The following is a 21501-nucleotide window of genomic DNA, read 5'->3' as shown; positions in this document are numbered from 1 at the left end:
TTTGAAAGCCCTCATTTGCTTTTCTTTAACATTCACGATAAAATATCCAATACTTCCTTCAATTGCTAACAGTTCCCATAGCCTGCACGTAGGAGGCGACTCGGATCTGAATTTGACAAAATTCTGCGCGAGGCTTATGTGATATCATTCTTAGTTTTTGGCCCCGCCAGTTCGCTAGTTTTCCGTACCCTGCGTTAAAGTCACCGAAGATTTCTACTGACTTCCGATGGTGCTGCACCATCAGTATGTTTTTTGAGCTCGTATGCCAACACCATTGGTTTTAAACATAGATAAACATGCTCTCCACACCCTCTTCCCCTCCTCTTCTATTGAAATTATGAAACCAGCCTAATTTTTGCTAATTGACTCATGATGGTCCCCGGTTTCATATTTGGGAGCGTTCATAAATTTCGTAACGCACTTTTCCGACCCCCCTCCCTCTTTTTAACGCTCTGTGACGCAAATCTGAATTTCCCCTTAATAATTGGCCAACGCTTGTCAGACCCTCCCCGTTAAGATCCCGAAAATTGGGGCAAACTGTTGACTACATTACTGGATAAAATTTGACGTGGTTTTAATAATTATGTGACAAATAACTTCAAAGGTATTAGGATGATGCATTTAGGATTTTTTACCAATAAAGAGGGTTATGTTATGGGGTTACGTAACGCTGCCACTGGCCTCGCTCCCTTCTATGACGCAGCGTAACGCTGGCTCATACCCCCTCTCTCCCCTCCATGGAGCGTTACGTAGTTTATGAACGCTCCCCTCTGTAAACCTAAACCGTCAAAACTTTTGATGAGAAATAATTGAACGTATTTCTAGGCGCCAATTTGAGTTCCTTTTGAGGAATTTAGAATGCCGGATAGCGCGTTCTGTCAAACGGAACTAAGCGCCATGGAAAAGCATTGAGAGCCTAGGACGGAATGATCCCGACGCCCGGTTCCGCCGCCAATCCAAGCCCTCCCTCTACCGTCCTCACCCTATGGCGCTTAGGTCCGTTTGACAGAAACACGTCCAATTTATCGCAAGTACAACCTCGATTATTCATCATTTAGGGGCCTTGACAACAGTGCCTTCGAGGGTTTTTTTTAAAAGATTTCAAGTTGAAATGTGGCTGAAATTTGAAAGTATGTTAACGCGTTGGTTGTTATTTTTTCAGGGACACCTGCAAACATGCAAGCATGACGCAACGCCGTGCACGAACCTCTGCGGGGCGCAGATCCCGCGGGTGCTGATGGAGGACCACCTCAAGTACACGTGCCCGCTGCGGCGGACGCGGTGCGAGTTCTGCGGGCAGGACCTCTCCGGCTCGGACATGGAGAGCCACTCCGGGTGCTGTCCACTGGAGCCCATCTACTGCGAGAACAAGTGCGGGCACAAGCTCCAGCGGCGGCAGCTGGCCAAGCACAAGACCAACGAGTGCACCAAGCGGCTCGTCTCTTGCCGCTACTGTCTCCTCCAGTACGTGGCCGACACGCTGCCTACCCACCAGGCCAAGTGCTCCCGCGCCCCCGTGCCCTGCCCCAACAGGTGCGAGCTCACCAGCCTCCCTCGGGAGGAGCTCGAGTCCCACCTCAAGGATCACTGCGGCTCCATGCTCAACGCCTGCCCCTTCAAGGAAGCCGGCTGCAGATTTAAGGTAAGGCTTCTACCCCGCCTTTCCCCTTCTTTAGACAAAACCTACACACTAAAACGCAGTACGACGATGTAAGTCGGCAATCACATAACTCGGTTTGCGACGTCGCAGACTTCCTGTCATACTTTATTTTTTAAACTGAAAACTAATCAACGGAAATTCTTCAAAACTGCCGTGATTTTTCTTCACTGTGCGAAGTAAATTCTGCAAAAACTTCAAGGAGTGATGTCAATTTTTTCTCCTTTAAAAAATAACATAGAGGCGGAGATTTTCAGACACCGCAAACGAGTTATGTGATTGCCGACTTACGTCGTCGAGTAATGCGGCAACACGTCTATCTCAGAGGATTTCAAGTAGACATGTTTCATTAACTACCCCGAGTCAGACTGATTCAGGGTAGTTTTATGAAACATGGCCTGACGTCAGGCTGACTCACTTTTATTATGCGGCAACACGTCTACCTCAGAGGATTTCAAGTAGACATCTTTCATGAGTTCTCACTCAGAGCTCATGAAACTTACCGGCTATATGCTTCACGACTCTTGATTTTCTATTTTGCAGCCATTCCTCGAATTAATCCACCGACTAAGGTCTAATTCCGAAATCGCTCAAAAAGTTGAGTTACCCCCTCCCCCCCTCCTAGCCGCAGCGTGCCCAGGGTAAATCCACCGTACAGCAACGTTCCTTCTCTTAAAGTGGGGCGGTGAGCTCATACAATGTTGCCAGAGGATGTCTCTTCTAAGCAAGAAAAGAGTCAGAAGAAGAAGAGAGATTGGGCAAGCAAATTTCAGAATATCTTTCAGCTACCTACATAAAACTTAGCTTTCTCTGAGCTCAAATTTGTTGTCTTTCAAAAGAGGCAAGAATGTCTGTCGGGCGTTTTTTTCATAATTTGTGATCTGAATTTTCATCACCTTCCTGCCTTTTATTAGTTCCGATTTTACAATTATGTTTTCCTCTCTTTCAGGGACTGAGAGGTGCTAGTTTGGAGAGGCATCTGGAGGAAAGCAGTCAACAACACCTGGTCTTGATGTGCACAGTTGTGTCCAGGCAGCAGAACCAAATTACTTCCCTCAAAAATGCTCTCATCAAAATGTCTATCAATTACTCAGGTGTGTGTCTTGAATTATTTTCATAAACATGTTTAACAGTCATTGTTAAAATTGAGATTTAACTCACTGTAATACAATATTTGTAAAAGAAAAAGGGAAAAAAGCTTGTGGATGAAAGGAGCATCCAGCTTTACCCTCTAACTCATTTATTGATATCCTCAGATTTTTGTTATAGCGAGCACAGAAAACTACAATTAAGAATTACTCAAGGCTCTTTTTAATGTGACGAGAGAATTCCAAGAGCTCCATGGAGTTTGGTTATTTTTTCTTAATTTCTTAAGTTTCAGGAGCAGATTTGATCAAGGCGTACATACCACTTTTTATAATAATAATTTATTTGATTTGCCTGCTCAAATTCAAAAATTTAATTTTATTTTTTCTCTGTTATTACAGGAACTTTAATTTGGAAAGTAACTGATTTTACTGCCAAATTAGCAGAAGCTCGTAGTAAGGATGGCATGGAATTAATAAGCCCACCATTTTACACAAGTCAATTCGGCTACAAATTGCAGGCATCATTATTCCTGAATGGAAATGGAACTGGAGAAAACAGTCATGTTTCCATCTACATCAAAATCCTCCCTGGGGACTACGACGCCCTTTTAAGGTGGCCATTTGCTCACTCCGTTGCATTCACACTGTTTGATCAATCAGAAAAAGTAAGTTTAATAGAACATGAATTAAAAGTGAACTTTTTTACTGTATGCATAAGTATTCGGTTATTGGACTCTTTCATCCACCAAATTCGCAAAGTTTCAAGAATACAGAGATGACAAGAGTTTGTGATAGGAATTCAAGATTTTGTAATGGAAATTGGATGGAGGAAAATGACCTAGAAATTGGATGAAAATTACCAGACTAAAAAATTAATTTTGAATAGTTTTGATTCTAATTCAGAAAGTAAAATCAAAATGAGGAGAGGACATTTGAAGTAAATTAAATGAGAAGTAAATTTGGTGAGGTTGGTGCAAGGAATGGAGGAGGAGATCAGAAGGTATCATTTGCTGGATAATCTATGGGAAGATCAATTCCAATGGCAATTGGTAGTTGCAGAGCGCTCTAGAGTGCTACGGTAGCGGCTTGATCTATATATAAATTAAATTGTCTGAATTTAATCACCAAAACTCACAAATAAATTTAGATGAGCTAAAGCTGCAAAGTTGATGTTCCTCATAATTTGATCAACATTTTATTTGCCTTTTTCACTTCCTTTAAAAATATTCTTTTGTATGGTTTCTTTTACTGAGTTCTATTTTTGCGACATGCATGTAGGTTTAAAAATAATTATTGAACGAAACATTGCAGGTGAAATGAGAATGTGCAAAAGCATTGCAGTACTGAATATTTTGCTGATATGCCCTTACAATTACATATGTGACTGTCGGCTTCTAATCTCTATACATAATTTTAATCCTACTTTATCTACTGAAAAAAGGAGAAGTTTATTCACTTGAGGTGTTGTTCAGTGTTTTAGCGATAAATTTGCAAAAATTAAAAGATTAAAGCAACAGAAGCTGACCAGACTTTTCTATTTGTTTCAGGCATGCAACATAGTTGAAAGCTTTGTGCCGGATCCAACATGGGAAAATTTCCAAAGGCCAAGTAAGGAACCTGACTCCTTAGGATTTGGTTTCCCAAGATTCGTTTCCCACGAAACTCTCAAAAAACGACAATACATCAAAGATGACACGATGTACGTTCGTATCAAAGTTGATCCAAGTAAAATTGTTGCTGTTTAGAATCTTCATTTTCTTCTGCTGTATATTCTGATCTCAGACATTTTGTCATGCTCTCCTACCAATGTGAATTTTTATGTGTGTTTCTGCTGAAAAAGCATAATGAACGGCTCCAATCAATTTGTTATCCTCGAATAACCCTTATTTAAACAGGGAAACATTTTATCTTACTTCAATTCCAGAATTACTTAATGAAATAAGGATAAGTAAAAAGAACTTTTGATATAGTATGCCTATGATAAAATGTTCAAATAAGATTTGGAGCCTTGATACCGAAATTTTTCAAACATTAGATTATTATCTTCTCCACAAAAATTCGGCGCCAATAAATATCAATTCATGATTCAAAGGCCCATACGAACTCTGAATTTTTTTTTCAAAACTCGGGTCATTTTAATTGCTCTGTCAATAAGATTTATAATCTGAAAACATTAGATGCAATGAATTTATTTTATAATTTATTCTAGCCAGGCATTAAATTAGCAAAAATTTAGCTGAAGGTCCTGATATTTAAGGCGTTGAATCTTTTGTACAATCATGTCTTTCATTACCTAGTTATGTTATCATACCGATTTTAGAATAAGATGTTTGTAAAGTTATTGTAAGGCCCCTTTCTCTGCAGTTTTTGTTTTTCTGAGACCCTTACGGAGTCCAGAAAGTATAGGCATTTCCACGACTGAAACATATACCTGAAGAGAGCAGTTTAAAGACAATTAAATTCTAACAGAACTGAAGAATCTTGATTGTAAAACCGTTTGTCACTTTTCTTCTATTTTCAGCTATTCATGATTACCTCTTCTTGATTCTCTAGTTTCCCACAAAGAATTCTAAAAAATTTAAAACTGTGTCTCCAAACTTAATGGGTACCATGTATACCTCTGTATGAGCAGAAACCACGTTCATTTGTTTTTAGATCAAATATTAAACAAACCATTGTAATATTTTGTGTCAACCTCTTATGAATACATTGGCAGAACTTGTGGAAAAATTAATAGAGAAACTTCATACAAGGGGTAACACTAGATCCCAGTTATTATCATTCTCCGTTAAAAATGTATCTGGAGATACATGTACCTATTGAAATAAACCATCTTTTGAGTGTAGGGTTGAGAGGTAAGAACTGACCAATCTCTCCCCAGTCCTCTCTCCTTGAAATGACCTCCCCTCTACAAACCAAAGAATCTGTTAATTTTTGATTAATCAATTGTAAATGAATATAAAATTACTCCCTTTCACAATAATTTCTCCGATGCAATTATATCACTCCATTTCTGACAAGTATTTGTTTACTTTTCATGAGAAGAATTGCTCTATTGATTGTCAGGGTTAGTGATCACTCTTTTAAATAGTTGTTTGGCTAAGTTCAAGTTTGTAAATATTCCTTTTGAATTGTTCAAATTAATAAATGTGATAAAAATTTATTCAGGTCTTTCAGTTTTTAATCTAAACATGAATACCTTCCTTAAGTTGGTAAGATGAAAGTTGTGCAATAATTCTACCATTTTTTAAAAACATTTATTCAACAAGTTTGTTTAAAAATATAAAGACATATACAGGGTAAACTATTCATGAAAAAGGAATGATTGAGAATTGTTGGATTGAAAACCCCCAGAGAAATGAAGGGTCGCCAAACAATCCAGTAAAATAAGATGGTATCACACTTTCATATCAGGCACAACACATAAGTTTAGTATCACTTTTTGATAAAATATCGATGGTGAAATTCCCAAACAACGCAGCTTGGTTTGCAATATTGTAGACTTCTTGTCATACTTCATTATTTAAGTGGAGAACTACTCCATGTCAATTCTTGAAAACTTCCACGGTTTGTCTTCTCTGTTCAAAGAAATTCCGAAAAAACTTCAAGAAATCACACTGATTTGCTCTTATTAAAAAAAATAGAGTAGAAAAGGAGATTTTTAAACATCGCAAACGACTGAAGTGGTTTGGGACTTTGACAATCAATACACTTTCTATCATGTTTGAAAATGCTACATCTGTTCATTTCAATCATGATACTTCAGCAGCACAGACACCCACCTCCAATAACGCCACATTTGTTTCTTTAATACTGGCCATTTAAAGAGGCGTTCCATATTTTCCTAGTTGAAAGATATTGTCTCTGAATTCATTGAGCAAACGAAGAGGAGGCACGATTCTGAGATTGGGAGTTGTCTTCACCATCTGAGTCTTGATCCTGAAAAACATAATTAAGATTAAAATCTCCAAAGGCCAAATGAAACTTACAGAAGTCATTTCAATGATGTCTTTCCCTCTGTAAAAACTTTTACAGTACCATGGCTTTGAAGATAGAGGAGCCAATCCTTACACAGGAGTAAGATGAACAAAATCCATACTAACTATTTGTTCTGTGTTTGCATCTAAATATCATTAAAGCTCAGTTCGCTCAATTCAATTATTGCTCGGCTTTACCATTAAATATTGTTTTGCCAAAAACTTTAAAGTCCATTTTTCCAGATGAATTTTTTTTGGTGTTAATCATACTTTTCAATAGTTGATACGATCATAAAAGGGGTGCAAGGACTCGTTTAAGTATTAGCATAACCTTAAAAAGCGTGTTATAACCACGTTAACAGTTGCATTTAACTCTGAAATGTATTATCAACCCAAAACAACTCAAAACTAGAAAAATGAACATTAGCAGTTTTTGCACGACACCATTCAATTATTCCATTATTTAAAGCAATGTTAGAGGCTTCACAGAACATTTAATGATATTACCTCTGGTAGAGGGAATCAAGAAAATAGACCGAATTCAGTGCCTATATATCTATCACTGCAAACTGAGAGTTCAAGCTTAAAGAAGTCTATTTGAATTTGATTTCTTCCCTTATCTAGGTTCTCAGATACAAGGGTCAATAAAGATTTTAAATTCGAAAAATATTGATCCAGAACTTGAAATACCTAGGGAGCTGAGTGGTCAAGGTGTTAAATTGAGCTGATAGAATCTTTCAGCAAAAATACTTATAAAAATTCCATGTCACAAAATAATATTAAGTTTGTAAAAAGAGGAGCTGACATTTACTTATTGCAATAAGTCATACGCACCGATACATCAAACCCCCTATTTTCTGTTGCAACATGATCTCATCGAGAGTTGCTTCCCTTCTGCATACTGCCCCGTCTGCATACATATTTATAAGAATCTCTGCAGCCAATAGCATGAAGCAAACTTTTACATTTTTCAATCCATGACTGAGAATTGATACCCCTTGCTGTTAACTTAGACATGAAACTTTAAATGTTCCCTCTTACTTTTTCTAAACTGGAAATGATGTTGAGCGAATCAGGCAGCAGCGGTCTCACGGAATTGATTTCTAATTGTGTTAGATGATCTAACTGGGCAATTCCAGTATCACTCTTGATAAATTTGTTGATGGAGGCCTTCAGTTTGGACATTCTCAAGTCCCAGATGTCCTGTTGGCAAAGAGATGATATTTCAAAGGTTTCAGGAAATGTTAAAAATTGAGGTCATTTTGTTATTTTGAATTTTCCTCCCTCACGAATAGAGTTCTTGCATGTGATGGGGATTTTTAATTTGACGATATACTTCTGCGTAAATTTTTAAGAAAACATACTGGTGCCATTCATTGTCGAAAGTCCATTCCCTCGCAAACGGCAGTAAAGTTATGGCTCTAATGGAAAAGTTAGCTTGTTTTGTGAGGTGATTAGTCTCTCTCCTCAAAATAACTCTTCGTGCGCTGATCAGATAAAGAGCTGAATCTGTTGCGGAGCATTAGGGTACCCACCAAGTTCCAAAATGATAATTTATAGCCTACAGTCATCACAACTCTGCTGATGTACTCAACCTGATGTCTCCACAGAAATTTTGATGGATAGAGATGGACAGAGCATGTTCGTTCCACTCATACAATTTTAACCTTTGGTTTTTTTTAGCTTCAACAATTTTTTTGTAAAAAAAAAACTAGTGGCACCACTGCATCATCATTCTTGCAAAATTTTACATAATTTTTAATTATTAGTTAAATAAAAAATCCTTGATGTGTGCGAGAATTCCATCATCAATTTTTATTTTTGCAGGAATTGGTAAAATTTATAGTAAGTATTAAAGGATAATTTTAACCGATTTCAGATATCCATTTTTGGTATCATTCAGTTGGATATTTAATTTTCAAAGTTTTCAAATCCGTTCATTAGTAAGAGGGATCAATTATTATTACATGAAATTCAAGATTATCTTCATAATGATACACTTTTACACTGCTAAAAATTAATAATTCTCAGTGACTCACTCATTTCTAAAAAAAACCTGATTTTCCATCATAATGTCACTACAAGAACGAGAACTTTCAAAACTTTTCACTAGTGTTAAACGCTAAAATCAAACCAAAAGTGAAGGAAATTTGAAGATACAGAATATTTCCTTTGGCATTGGGTTTGCTCTAACTCCTGTCTTCCCTTTGGTTAATTTGGGATGGGGTTTAGTTTGTAGTGTATTTTACAGATAAGAGAAAAAAATTTTGCAACCTGCATTTTCACAGCACCCTAAACGAATCATTAAAATAGGTTTTGAGATTGAAAAAACCATTAAAACAGTGAAAATTGATAAAAATCCTTTCTAATATACTTGAAAGGAGTAAAAGATGATAATGGATAAGATTAACGTTGTACTTACTTTTAGAACTGTGCGAATCTCATCTATCTTTTGGATTTCATCACCAGCTGTCTCAAATAGCATTCTTGAAACTTCCATGTAATGTTCATTTGGCATCTTTGTGAAAAATCTGCAAAGAAGAAGACCAATGTTTAAACAAATAAGTAAATCCAGACTCCAGAGGGAGAGAAAAAATAAATAAAAATTGTGAGTTAATACTTTCAACACAACTCTCTTACCTTTGAGATAAGAAACCTGCTGCTCTCAACAACCTTATAGCCCAATGCTATACGGCTAGCCACTTTGCCTGAGCTTGCCCATGAAAATCATTGAACTCATGGAGAAGTACAATCCCACTCTTCTATACAATCACTGGTCCAGAAACTTTGAATGCAAATAATAGGTATGGAAAAACACAGCTCTTTTGGAGATGGAACTCATCCAGTCACCATGCTTCGGTGTCTTCAAATATCATTGAATCAGATTTAACACAGGACTAACCTATCATTTTGTACACAAGAGGTTTAGCCTACCTACAAATGGAAAAGAAAAGAATGGAGCTTATACCCACAAGGGCAATACTTACTCGCTTTGTTTTTCATTTTCTTTCCTCTCCTCCAAAGTCTCCACATTCATCCACTCTGGTACAACGATGTTGCATTTTTGCCGCTGTTTCAAGTTGATGGCCAACCAAATAGGAACTCGAACAGGGATGCCTGACCGAAATGGACCGATGTCTCCAGATATTAAATGAATGGTGTGATTCAGGTTGAATTTGGGAATGATCGATATAAGTTGCTTTTCAGCGAGGAATTCTATTTCAGCAGGATCCATTTTGATTCAACTGTAATTTTTATACAAATTATTTGTTAGGTACAACCAATCAATAAGACTGAAATGCTTTTCAGAATCTATTTTTCTACTCAATAGTAAAGTGCCAATAAAAGACCATAAAGTGAAAATCAAAGGATTCAGCGCCAGCTAAATTCCCTTATTATTTTATGTGGTGATCTTTAAGACCATTTGAGCATGATAAGCTTGTAAAATCAAAATTTCATGAGCCAATTTTAAGAGAAGCAAGGCTGAAAAGTGAATTTTTTAATTTTACTATGAGCATTATGTGGTAGTAATGTTAAAGAGGAAAGAAAGCTCCTTCTCCCTTGCTGTGGAAATAAGGACAGGAAAATAGACGAATGCATAGCTTCTGTCTTGTCCCCTACTTCAGAGCAAAAAGCTCTGCGCATGCAACTGGACAACAGTGCCAAGTTGTCTTGATTGAGAAGACGTGTGTAGAAATTCCATAAATATCACTAATCAGCGATGCTTACCGGATATGAGCACACAAAACTTTTGATTCCAAGTGCACATCCTGCTCAAAAGGTTTGTGAAGAACATCATCATATCAAATAATTACAAAATTTATTTGAGGCCAAGTCTCTGGGTTTACCGCTTTTTAGATGACTGACCTATCAAGATTTCGAAATTCAAGCTCACTCAAGAGTTTCATTTCCTTACATGACGAAATATCTTTGACCTTAATCAGTAGACAAAAGAAGCAGGATCTGTGAGCAAGTCAAAAGTGACAATTGTGGGACATAAGTGACTATTCTTAAAACTATTCCGATGGATGCTAACAGGCAAATTCCTGAGTCAATTAACGTGTCTTGAGATTCCTGGCCCTGACGTGTTCCTGGCTTAATCTTTATGAGGTTGTCGTTCTCTCTCAAGAAGCCCCCTTTCTTTCCTGCTTGAAGTGCAATCTTGTCTTTCTTGTTTTATCGCTCTTTACATTGTGAAGCGTCTCTTGTATTGATGTAAATTTTAGTGATATAAACAAACCAAAAGAAAAAAAATTCTCAAAGTTGAGGCAGAGGTGATTGCGTAGTCTACATTTAGAAATGAGCGCCTCTAGTTATTCTATATAGAATTTGGATTTCATTGGGCTTGCCTTCCAAGTCATTTCAATAAATGTAAATTTTAGACTTTGTACAACTGCACTTAGAGCTTCTATCATTATTGCACTAGTACTAGAAACTATTCACACTCAGTTTCGCCCAGACCTCTCCTCTTCCTAACGGAGGCTCGCTTAGTTTAGCATTGTTTTGTAAGTCAGCATCAGACCAGGTTTTACCCTACAGCATGTTCAAGGCTGATCTAAATACTGCAATTCGGGGCTACCTCTGTATATTCATTCCTTACTTTTGCTACAATTTGTCACTCCATCTTCTCTTTCTCCCTCTGACATCTTCAGCTTCAATCGTGTTGTAGCTGTAGTTTCCCATCTCAGCTGGAGTAAAGGAGGACAACAAGCCAAACTATAACTGTTGTGATTCTATTGGAATTGCAAAGATGGATTTTACAAAATTTACAAAAAAATTGATATTATTTACTTACCTTTGAAGACCTAGAGATGTTTGATTCTAACAGCTATGTTCAACATGCAAGATAGGAGCAATTAATGTTGCAAAAAAGAATGAGTTCAGTTAAAATGCAGAGGGTAAACAGGCTAACTCACAATTAATTAATAATAATTTTCTGCGTACATACACATTTGAACAATTTTGCCCCAATTTCAAAGAGGAGTTATATTGAAAACCATGCCTTTAGGACAATGATTATAACCTCACTTTGCTGTGATTGTTTACATTTGGCGCGAACTGATAAGGCGCAAGTTTGTTATTTGTACTTTTGAAGAAAGCACCAACTCGCTACATTTTTGTCAAATAAAAAAATCAATTTAAAAAAATTCTCCTTGTAGTCTCACAGTAAAAAAAAAAATTGATATTTAAAAAACTTGTGGACAAGAATTTTCGGGATCTTATCTCTTAAATATTGAAATTTACGTCGATTCTTCTCCTACAGTGGACTCGATTTGAGTTGGTGTGCTTGAAATTAGTTCAAAAGGTTTCCTCTAGATAGCGGTTTTCCACGTTGATAATGGATGATTACAGTTTGTTTACGAAGACAATGTGGTTTTGCTCTTGCTGAATGCTTTGCCTCCCTCTTTACACAAATAAGTTTTTTTGATTCATCTGCAAGGAATTCTCGTTGGTAAGTCATTGCGAACTCGTGCACGTAATTATATTTATATTCAACGCGTACCACTTTGCAAAATTGGTACATGTCAGTGGTCGCATGAGGATCGCTATCTGTCGATGAGATGCCGTCTACTCTTTTCTCTCAATTTCCATACTCCTGTTCCAGCTTCATATTTTTTATATTTGTATTTAATCTATCTGTACAGAAAGACGGGTATGTCGTGATTTGCTCTTACACTAGTTTTCATAATGCTGATCCTTCAGCTGGAAATCTGCCGATTTGTCCAAGGAAATATCAAAATAAGCAACATTGATAGCCAAACGTATATGGAACCATTACTATCGAAAGATTCCGGAAGTTGGCAAGATGACTGGAAATCGTACGAGCATTACCATGAGAGGAAGGAAACTCACCTTATCACTCTTTAGTAACTACGGATTTGCAAAAAGAGCAAATTTTAATATTGAAAGTTTCTCTTCACAGTCTCTCAAATTAAGCAAACGAAAAATTAATTGAAGACTTTTTGCAGGCTAATCTGCTCTTTTTGTAGGACCTCTAGAGCATATTGAATCAACATCATTTCTAATGCAAGGGGATTGACTTTTCTTATAATTTGTTTGAATAGCCAATAAACTGAGGTCCGCCACATTTTGAGCCATTCATATTTTTAGCTCATCCACTAATCGACAATATATTCCATTTTTCAGCCAGAGTTTCTACTTATTTGATTAAATTTCCACCGATAAAGATACATCAGTCAATCATTGGAAATGGCGCTCGACTTAGAAACCCTAAATGGACAAGTAAGTATTATTCTTCACAAAGCCACTTTTCTTTGGTACCTAGTACACTCACATCAGCAACAACTAACTTTTGAAAAGAGTTCAAAATAGATTTTTTCTCTTCAGTATATACGCTGAAACTTGTGATATTTTTTCTACTAGCTCCTCTCAGCTGATTTACTTCGTCTCTGCAATGAGGAAACAACAGGTACCAAATCCGGTAGAGAAAAATGACTCAGTTAAGACTGAGCGAAGGGGGAAAAAATGAAAAGTAGCTCTCTGAAATCAGATTTTAATTTTAATTTATTTTCTGCATTATTTTTGAGTTTATAATGAAAAATACCGGGATTCCCAAAATATTTTCGTTCTCAACTTACGATCCTCTGATTTAGATTAGTTCAACCGCCTTTTGCAACTTAACAATTGTATGTCTGCTCAGAGTTTTTAACTGAAATGTAAGTGATTCTTTCTGTTGACATTTCAGATCTCATCAATGAGAGGCTCTGTAAAGCAAGTCAAAACTCATTTGATAAACAAGTTGACTCGTGAAGCCAAGAAATTGCGCGAGAAGAAAGGAACAGAGGAGCAAAAAAAACAGAATCAAAAGAAGGCAGATCGTTTCATCGAAGAAGTCATGCTTATGAAGGTAACTAACCTCCACTAAAGAAATGTACCAGGGTACCTACTGACACAGACTAATGTTTCTCTTTTCTAATGAATTTAACTTCTCAAGCTTGAACGAAAGAGGCACCATGTTGTGCTGTCGTAAATTAAAGCTATGTCTGGTTATAACCAGTTTCTCTGAGGAATAAATTTATATCCCCCTCATGTAAAACCATAGCGTTTAATATCAACAGTGAAACTCCCAAACCTTTTATCTCGATTTGCAATGTTGCAGTCTTCCTACCATACTTTATTTTTGAAATGGAAAATAGCTCAACATCAATCTTTTAAAATTTCCGTGATTTTTCTTCTCTGTGTGAAGAAAATTTTATGAAAACTTCAAGGCATGATGTTGATTTGTTCTCCTTCAAAAAAGTAAAATGGGAGCAGAAATATTTAAAAAGTGCAAACAAGACACCCGGTCCGGGAGTTTCATATCGATATTTTTTATATTCAAGGATGCAGAATCTTACTGATAGGCCACTAGACAAGGTGCAAAGGATAGCATTATAATACATATTTTCTCATCAAAATATCATGCGAAACATGCTTTGTGCAACTAAAATCATTGAGAGAACGTCTTAACCAAGGTAGTAACGTTGTTCAATATATAAACTCAATTCCTCTGGCATTTTTGTATATTTCTGTCTCTTGTAGTATGCTATAATATTCTGTTTTGTTACAGAAAATTTTACCAGATGATGTCTCAAAATTTGTTTTGAAAACAGAAAATTGTGAAAGTGTTATCAGTAAGGTAAGCATATTTAAAGCTACATTCTCTACAGGTATTGATAAATATTTTCCTCCATCAGCACAGTTAGTTATAACTTTGTCAAAAAAATTAATTGATCCTCACAAAGGCGAGAAGCTTTCTATTTAAAACTTAAAATTAGTGGAAGGCATGGGATGATTTTTGAAATTTAAGAAATTTCTAGAGGTGGGCAATTTACAAAAAAACCGTATGTTAACGAAAACAGGTCGAAAGTTCAGGTTTGTAGACTAGTAGGAATGTATCACTTATTGTATTTCAGGAATTGTGTCTCAAAATCTGCATCTAAGCATTTCAAATATTATGAGTCTAAAGAGCTCAGTGGAGTAGTGTTCAGCAAAGCAGAACTTATTCTTTGGAGGGATGAGATTTATATTGAGATTTGTCAGCAGGCTCTCTACTAGTCTGTAAAGTAATATTATCTACTAAATTTTTGAGGGCCGTCTGGAAGTACTGAAAAGGTATGGAAACTCTGTAAGAAGGTCCAAAATTTTTCATCTCGTGCTATGCATGTTTCTAAAGATAAACTGGAAAGTACGCAATCCCTTGCTTATTAATTCAAAGTGCAGTATTTGCCAACTGTATCACAAGTGTGCAGCCAGTTGATGCTATGCCACTTTTGGCACGATTTGTGCGTGGATTTTGAATTATTAATATTTTTAATATTTTTCGAATTTCACCATATGAAGGTACTGAAAAAGTATTGAATTTTTAATTTAGGAGGAACCGAATTTTTGGGAAAGTGCTGTAAAAGATATGTGCAGAAAAGCCCGATCGAGTTTCTTCATGTATAACTAGTTAGGCAGCAGCCACCCGTCGGTTTTTTTTTTTTTTTTGGTCGTCAAATTTTTAGGGGGAGTTTTTTAGGATTGGGCCGGGGTGGCTAGTGCCACCTAGAATAATTTTTTGCCAGCTAGTGTCAGCAGGCACCTGGTTGACATAATTCTTGGAAATTCCGGAAATGAAACTCTAGGGTCCAAAATTGTATTTTTCCTAAATTGCAGAATTTGTAGGTTGATTTCTTTCAGCAATCACACCCAATGGAACTGACCTTTGAACTAAAATATTTAATTTATTTTTTTTTCCTCCAAAAATTAACATTCTTGAGTGTGGCTTGAGAATAATAGATGAGTGTTCCTAACGGTGTGTATTAACTGTCAGCAAAAGTTAGAAAAACAAGGTGGAGGTTATCAGAAACATTTTTCCTGTATTTTTAAGCATTTTAAATTTTTAAAAATAATAATGAGGTCACTATACGATTGACCGAGTTTAATAGAAAAGCAGCATCAAGTTTAAACTGAGAAAAAGAGGTTTGAAGTTTTATTCCTCCACAAGACTCTATGTCATAGACAGAGCAAATTCCTGACATCTATCTTGATGTCTATTTCTATGTCATAAATATTTTTGCTCACAATTGAAGTTTTGACTGAAGAAAATTTGTGATACGGTGAATTAAAACTACTCCTAACTCATTTTATTCTGAAATATGACTTGGTGCGTCCATGTTTATAAGTAAAAGTAAATCAGTACTTGGCAGGGCTCATGTCAAAATTAAATAATATCTTTATGTCAGAGAAGGACCATATGTATGATGGCAATGATTATAAAAGTTTGAGACGTGTATCAATCAAACATCGAAGCAAAATCCAAAATGCAGAACCAAGACTGACAGCAAATTGAATCCGAGATGGTTTGAAATCAGCCTTCTCAGTAATCAGTATAATTACAGAAATAATACTAAAATAATATTGCAAATCGTATTTAGTTATGGAAATTGCCCTCTAAATAGAGGCTACGGAAATCTGTCATGTATTTCTTTGAGTTTGTGTTGATTTTAAAAATCCTTCTAATCTCATCATGACATTTCAGAATTTGCTTGATATTTGTGGTTACTACTTCTTATTATCAGCCTACTCCTTACTGATTCTATCGATTTTTTCTCTTTGTTTACAGCCAAATATACCCCTTGAAACCAAAGTTCTGGCTAGATTTGGTACTCATAAAATCCTGGTTTCTGTCATTGACAAATTTCGTTCCGAACATCCAACATGGAAAGAAGTCATGGAGGATCTGGTCCAGAAGGTTGTGAGTAGACCAAAACAGACCATCTCTGCTCAGAACACTTCTGTCAAGTGTAGTGTAGTAAGGACCCCAGGGAACAACATTTTCTCTGTCACCCCTGTGAAGCACATTGCAAGTGATAATTCCCATCATAATCAGTCCCCAAAAAATAAGCAAAGCACACCAATTTCTACTAAAGCTAAAAAAAGTGTTTTGACAGATCAAGTGAACCCGAAATTCAAAGAAAGTGGCAAGGGAAAAATTCCTTCAAAGATGAGCAGTGTTGACAGCTCCCTGAAACCTGCAAATCTACCCAATTCCAGCGGTAAGGAAACTAGTAAACGTAAAAGTTTTATGGATTCCTCCTCTGATGAAGATCTAGAGAGTGGGAATAGTGATGAATTTGATCGAGAGACATTTCAGAAAGCTTTCAAGCGGCAAAAATCTGAAGACGAAAGTGAGGATAGTGAAGAAAGTGGTGAAGAGGAAGAAAGTAGTGAGGACAGTATGGGAGAGAATGGGGGAGGTGTCGCAGAAGATAGTGATGAAGGAAACAGTGACGAAGAAAGTTATGAAGAGGAGAGTGATTCAGATAATGAAAATGGAAGTATTGGAGGACAATCTTTGAAGAATCCACTGAAGGGAAACAAAACTGGTGCTACCAAAATTTCAGGCTTGTCTAGTACATTTTCGAAGAAGGATGAATCCAAAGATAGTGCTACTTTGCTTGAAAAAACTACAAAATCCAAATTAAATGAAGAACTTGATGATGTAGAACGCCGACTTAAAAAGGGTAAAATGAGTAAATCCAACTCCAATAACAAGGATTCTATAGAAGAATCTGTTGATCCATTCTTTATCACAACTGATGGCAAGGAATACATCAGCAGTGCTCCAGCCCCAAAAACTGAAGAGAAACCTTATCCAAGTAATTTTCCTCAGAATAATTCAGCTCCAAAGGAAATTTATCGAAAAGGTAAAAAAATTACTCCCTCCCATGCTCCTCACAGGAATTTCAATGACGGAAATAATCGAGGTCGCTTTGGAAGTTATCAAAATAGAAACAATGATAGAAATAATCAGAGAGACTTTGGTGATAATGGGGACAGAAGAGATGCATTCTTTAAAAATGATAGAAAGTCGTTTAACAAGAATAACAGAGGAAACTTCAGTCATAACAATAGAGGAAACTTTTCGAATGTTAATGATAGGAGAAATTCTTTCAATAATAATAATAAATATGAAAATTTTGACGGTAGTAGAAAGGGAAATTTCTCAAATTATAATGACAGGAGGAACTCATTCAATAAGAATGATGGTAGGAGTTTTAACGGTAACAATAGAGGAAAACCTTACAATTACAATGATAGAAAGAGTGGGCCTGGCAGCAACTTTAATTCAAAAGATAGATTTAACAGCCAGAAGCAAGGGCCAAAGTTTGACTCTAACAGGCAAAGCTCTGGAAATAGTGACCACTTGCATCCATCCTGGGAAGCCAAGAAAAAAATGTCAACACTTGCCCCTTTCCAGGGTATTAAAACTGTGTTCAATGATTAGAAACCACTATTTGTAGAGATACCGCTGTGATTTTTACCTGTAATTGTTGAGCAGATTTATTTGAAATTAAATAAATGTTCCTTCTTTTTTTTAAATATTCTTTTTTTTTTTTTAACGTGTCTCTCAAATCATTACATTTCTAATTCTTTCATAAAATTTTAAAAAACAATTTTGCCTATTATGCAGTATGTCTATCTGCTTGCGGCAAATAGAAAAAGGTTCTGATGAACTTAGAGGAATAGTTGAAATATGTTTTATATTATTGTAATAAAATTATGCTAATCTTGTTATCTACATGATATGCGTACGCAAAACTTCATGTAAAAGTTAGTTGCTTCTTTTTGGCTGAATGAAACATTAAAATGAAAGATGCCATAAAGTAATGTGAATCAAAGGGGAGAGGGGGAGATTTTAATCAGGTTCTCAAGAATAAATATAGTATATCCTGTCCTGTAATTTGAGCTTATCCCTCAAGAAAGAATTATTAGAGTACAGTGGAAAAAAAACAAAAAACTACAATTAAGGTTTCATTACGTTTGGTTGGTAATATAGATAATGAGATTGAAATAAACAATTCACCTTTTTTTTTTGTTTTTTTTTTACTATAATTATTTCAAGGCAAACAAAAAGTTATCAAAAATGGGCCAATTTAACCATTAGTAAAGTAATACAAACATATTCGAAAAAAAATCTAGTAAGAAACAATTAATCGTTGGTCTCTAATACAAATAAGGAACTGGAAAGCTTTGACAATTATCTACCCATTATTTGAAGCATTCATAGAAGTTCTGAGTTTTAGGTGGACAAGCAAACATTATTTCTCAGTTAAAACAAAGTAAATTCTTCAATAAGTGTTCACTGACAATGAGGGGGAGGAATTAACAATAAAGACCAAAGGCATCCAATGTGTTGGTATTTTTATCAATTATGGCAAAAGAATAGTTATAATCACGCACCCTTTCTTTACGTTTGATTTGTTTTAATTTAATTGTGGTTCCTTCAGATTTGAAAAGAACGTAGGGATCGTCGTAGCCAAAAATATATCTTCCATACAAAATGAACTGTTTATTCTCAACTTCACATATGATTTCTTTTGTTGGGCAAATAGTACCACCTCGCATTTGAACCTTTCCAGTGCTTTTGACAGGTGGGGCATTGTAGGTGAAATAAATCAGCAATTTTATTAGATCTTCTATATTCGGGGCATCCTTATTTAATAATATGTTTCCTATATTGAATTCTGATTTACAATGATAGTGACGTACTCGTTCTTTTTCGCTTTTATCTCCATTGACACATTTGGAAATAACATAGTTACCCCGCAATAAAAAATTTTCAACATCCTCATCAAGAGTAAAATTTGAGTTTAAATTATCATGGTTGACCTCCTTGCATATTTCGATGCTATTTAAAACTTCAGGCCTAATCTTTTTTAACTCATCATTGAGAGAGAGCATTTTTAATGATAGCTTTTGAGTGAAATTAATTACTTATTGAAATTCAAAAGATAATGGACTGATTTTGATAAACTCTCATTAAAGACCACCAAGATTCAGATCCCAGTCCTCATGAAACGATAGGTTCGAGTTGTCTCGTTGCAGTACGGCTTGTTAAAGATTTCAACAATATCATTATCAAATTAGTAATCCTGGAAATAAAAAAAAAAAAAAAACGAATCAACAAGAAAGTATTTTCATGTCACAGTATGTATCTATAGTAGAACTCATTTTTAAAGTATCAAAATAAGAGCCAACTTAACTTTCCTGATTGAGAAAGAACTGAAAATTTGATGACTGTGAAAAAATATATGCATTTAAATGCTCAAACTTTCAAAAAAGCATAAAATAGCATTTAAGTCTTTCTAACAGTCAAATAAAAGTTATTTCCAGGTTTGTTGATAAAAGTATTGTTCAGAAAGATGGACATGACAGTGGGGGGAAAAAAATTGACACCAGAAATTTACGAGTGATTTGAGATTATCCTGCTGAAGATGTACAGAGATGTTTGAAAAACTGGCGACAGACACTTCAAAGCTGTCAATTTTGGGGCAGGCGGCCCCATGCCCCCCTTTCAAGACAGTTCTTTTGCTACAAATACCTGCGTTAATTCATTAAACATGCTCTGTGGGAATCGGACATGTGGGTTCAAATCCTTCGGACGGGTAAAGTGCTTCACCCTCCCTTCCACCCTTTATGGAAAGTATGTTCTCTGAAATATCTATTTAAGTGCAAGTCGATTCTATAAAAGTTTAATACCAAATTGTGGACTTAGTAATACGTTCAAATTACATCCAAAGCTCAGAAGTGTTTTACGGATGCACTATGGATCTCCCACATGCAACTCTATGATCACATGCAATATTATTGAGGAGAGTACCAACGAAAACTTCTTTTTTTTTTTTTTTTTTTATAAGAGCTTGCGCACTCTGGATGTGGGACTAGACTTGTGACCTTAGTCGTGTTAGACAAACAGCCACCGCTTAGTAAAGAGGTAAGTACTTTAGCATGAGATTTGGTTAGGTATTGATTAAGTGGGATTCAAGTTCTCTGTAAAGTTCTAATTCTTGAAGAACTCAGGTCGTACATCTGCAGAATCCACTGCTATGAATTCAAAGTATCCCTCCAAGAGACTCGATCTAGCCTGATTTTTTAAAGTTCAATCTGTCAGTGGTGAAAGAACCAAACCACGTTTTTCAGTTAGCAACGTTGCAAATCTCCAATTAAATTTTACTTAAATACCTAAAGAAGGCCTAAAATCATGGTTATTGCATAGACTTTGTTTGGTTATCTGCGTTCTTTCAACAAAATTCTCTAAAAATTTTGCACAGAAAACCCAAACAGCATTTCCTTGAAACATAAAATAAAGGCAAAAGTCTTTAGACACCGTAATTGAAATTAATATTTGGTTTGGTAGCCTCATCAGCCTCATGGTTGCCTGCCGCCTTTAAAGGTAAAGTCCTCAGGGAGAGTTGTCAACAGCTATTTTTCCTGGACTTCAGTTCTGATCTTCTCATTGGAAATTTGGAGAAATGAATTTTCTCATCCTCTTGTGAATTGCTGAGTTATGCCAGTAGGAAAATGCAAAATATGTATAGGCAACTTAATCCACGATTATGGAGGAGAGAGAAAGACTCAAATTCCACGAAAAGCCTACAAATTGGTAGTTCAAAATCAACGCGTGGAAAAATTGCTGAAATAAATAAAAAAAAAAAAAACCAACCCAAGGTATACTTCAGAGTATTGAAGAGAATAAAGGAAACATACTAATTTACCTTTTGAATATCTGCCGCACCTCAGATATGAACGGATGATAGTTAATTTGTCAAACGAAAATCTGATCCTTATCACTTTATCTCTTATCAGTACACCGAACCGAATTGTGGTACTAAACGCTGATAACCAACGCTGATAACTGACTGATAAAGCGAATGCGACGGCACGAAATAATAACCTCGTGGTTGAGGATTGCGTAATCTTTGAAAATACCCGCCTGTTTTATGTAAACAAA

At 35.9% G+C, this 21501-nt stretch overlaps 3 protein-coding genes across 5 annotated transcripts in view; 2 read left to right on the top strand and 1 right to left on the bottom strand.

The window, feature by feature from the left end:
* Traf4 (TNF receptor associated factor 4) overlaps positions 1–5908 on the top strand; it is a 37776-nt gene extending 31868 nt beyond the window's left edge. For both annotated transcript variants that reach the window (XM_019055330.2, XM_019055331.2), the window contains exons 3-6: positions 1163–1642; positions 2607–2751; positions 3145–3410; positions 4293–5908. In XM_019055330.2, coding sequence (XP_018910875.1) covers positions 1163–1642; positions 2607–2751; positions 3145–3410; positions 4293–4490 — 1089 coding nt within the window. In that variant the 3' untranslated portion in view covers positions 4491–5908. The remainder of the gene's footprint in view (positions 1–1162; positions 1643–2606; positions 2752–3144; positions 3411–4292) is intronic.
* Positions 5909–5980: 72 nt separating this feature from the next.
* On the bottom strand, positions 5981–21397 carry Psf2 (DNA replication complex GINS protein PSF2-like protein). 2 transcript variants are annotated; one of them, XM_019055333.2, is made up of 5 exons: positions 21266–21397; positions 9710–9967; positions 9145–9253; positions 7764–7925; positions 5981–6684 (listed from the first exon to the last, which is right to left on the bottom strand). In XM_019055333.2, exons 2-5 carry the CDS (start codon positions 9955–9957, stop codon positions 6616–6618), a joined length of 588 nt encoding a protein of 195 aa, XP_018910878.1. In that variant the 5' UTR covers positions 9958–9967; positions 21266–21397; the 3' UTR covers positions 5981–6615. The 2 variants fall into 2 exon arrangements, with proteins under 2 accessions (XP_018910878.1, XP_018910877.1); XM_019055332.2 differs by lacking the exon at positions 21266–21397 and adding an exon at positions 11518–11762.
* LOC109039713 (uncharacterized) lies at positions 12017–18089 on the top strand. Its single transcript, XM_019055329.2, has 5 exons — positions 12017–12174; positions 12870–12965; positions 13429–13590; positions 14293–14361; positions 16330–18089. Exons 2-5 carry the CDS (start codon positions 12933–12935, stop codon positions 17992–17994), a joined length of 1929 nt encoding a protein of 642 aa, XP_018910874.2. The 5' UTR covers positions 12017–12174; positions 12870–12932; the 3' UTR covers positions 17995–18089.
* Positions 21398–21501: the final 104 nt, after the last annotated feature.

The sequence above is a fragment of the Bemisia tabaci genome, chromosome 1, assembly GCF_918797505.1.
Source record: "Bemisia tabaci chromosome 1, PGI_BMITA_v3".
NCBI lineage: Eukaryota > Metazoa > Arthropoda > Insecta > Hemiptera > Aleyrodidae > Bemisia > Bemisia tabaci.
The sequence above is the reverse complement of the archived record's forward strand: the minus strand, read 5'-3'. Positions and strand labels throughout refer to the sequence as shown.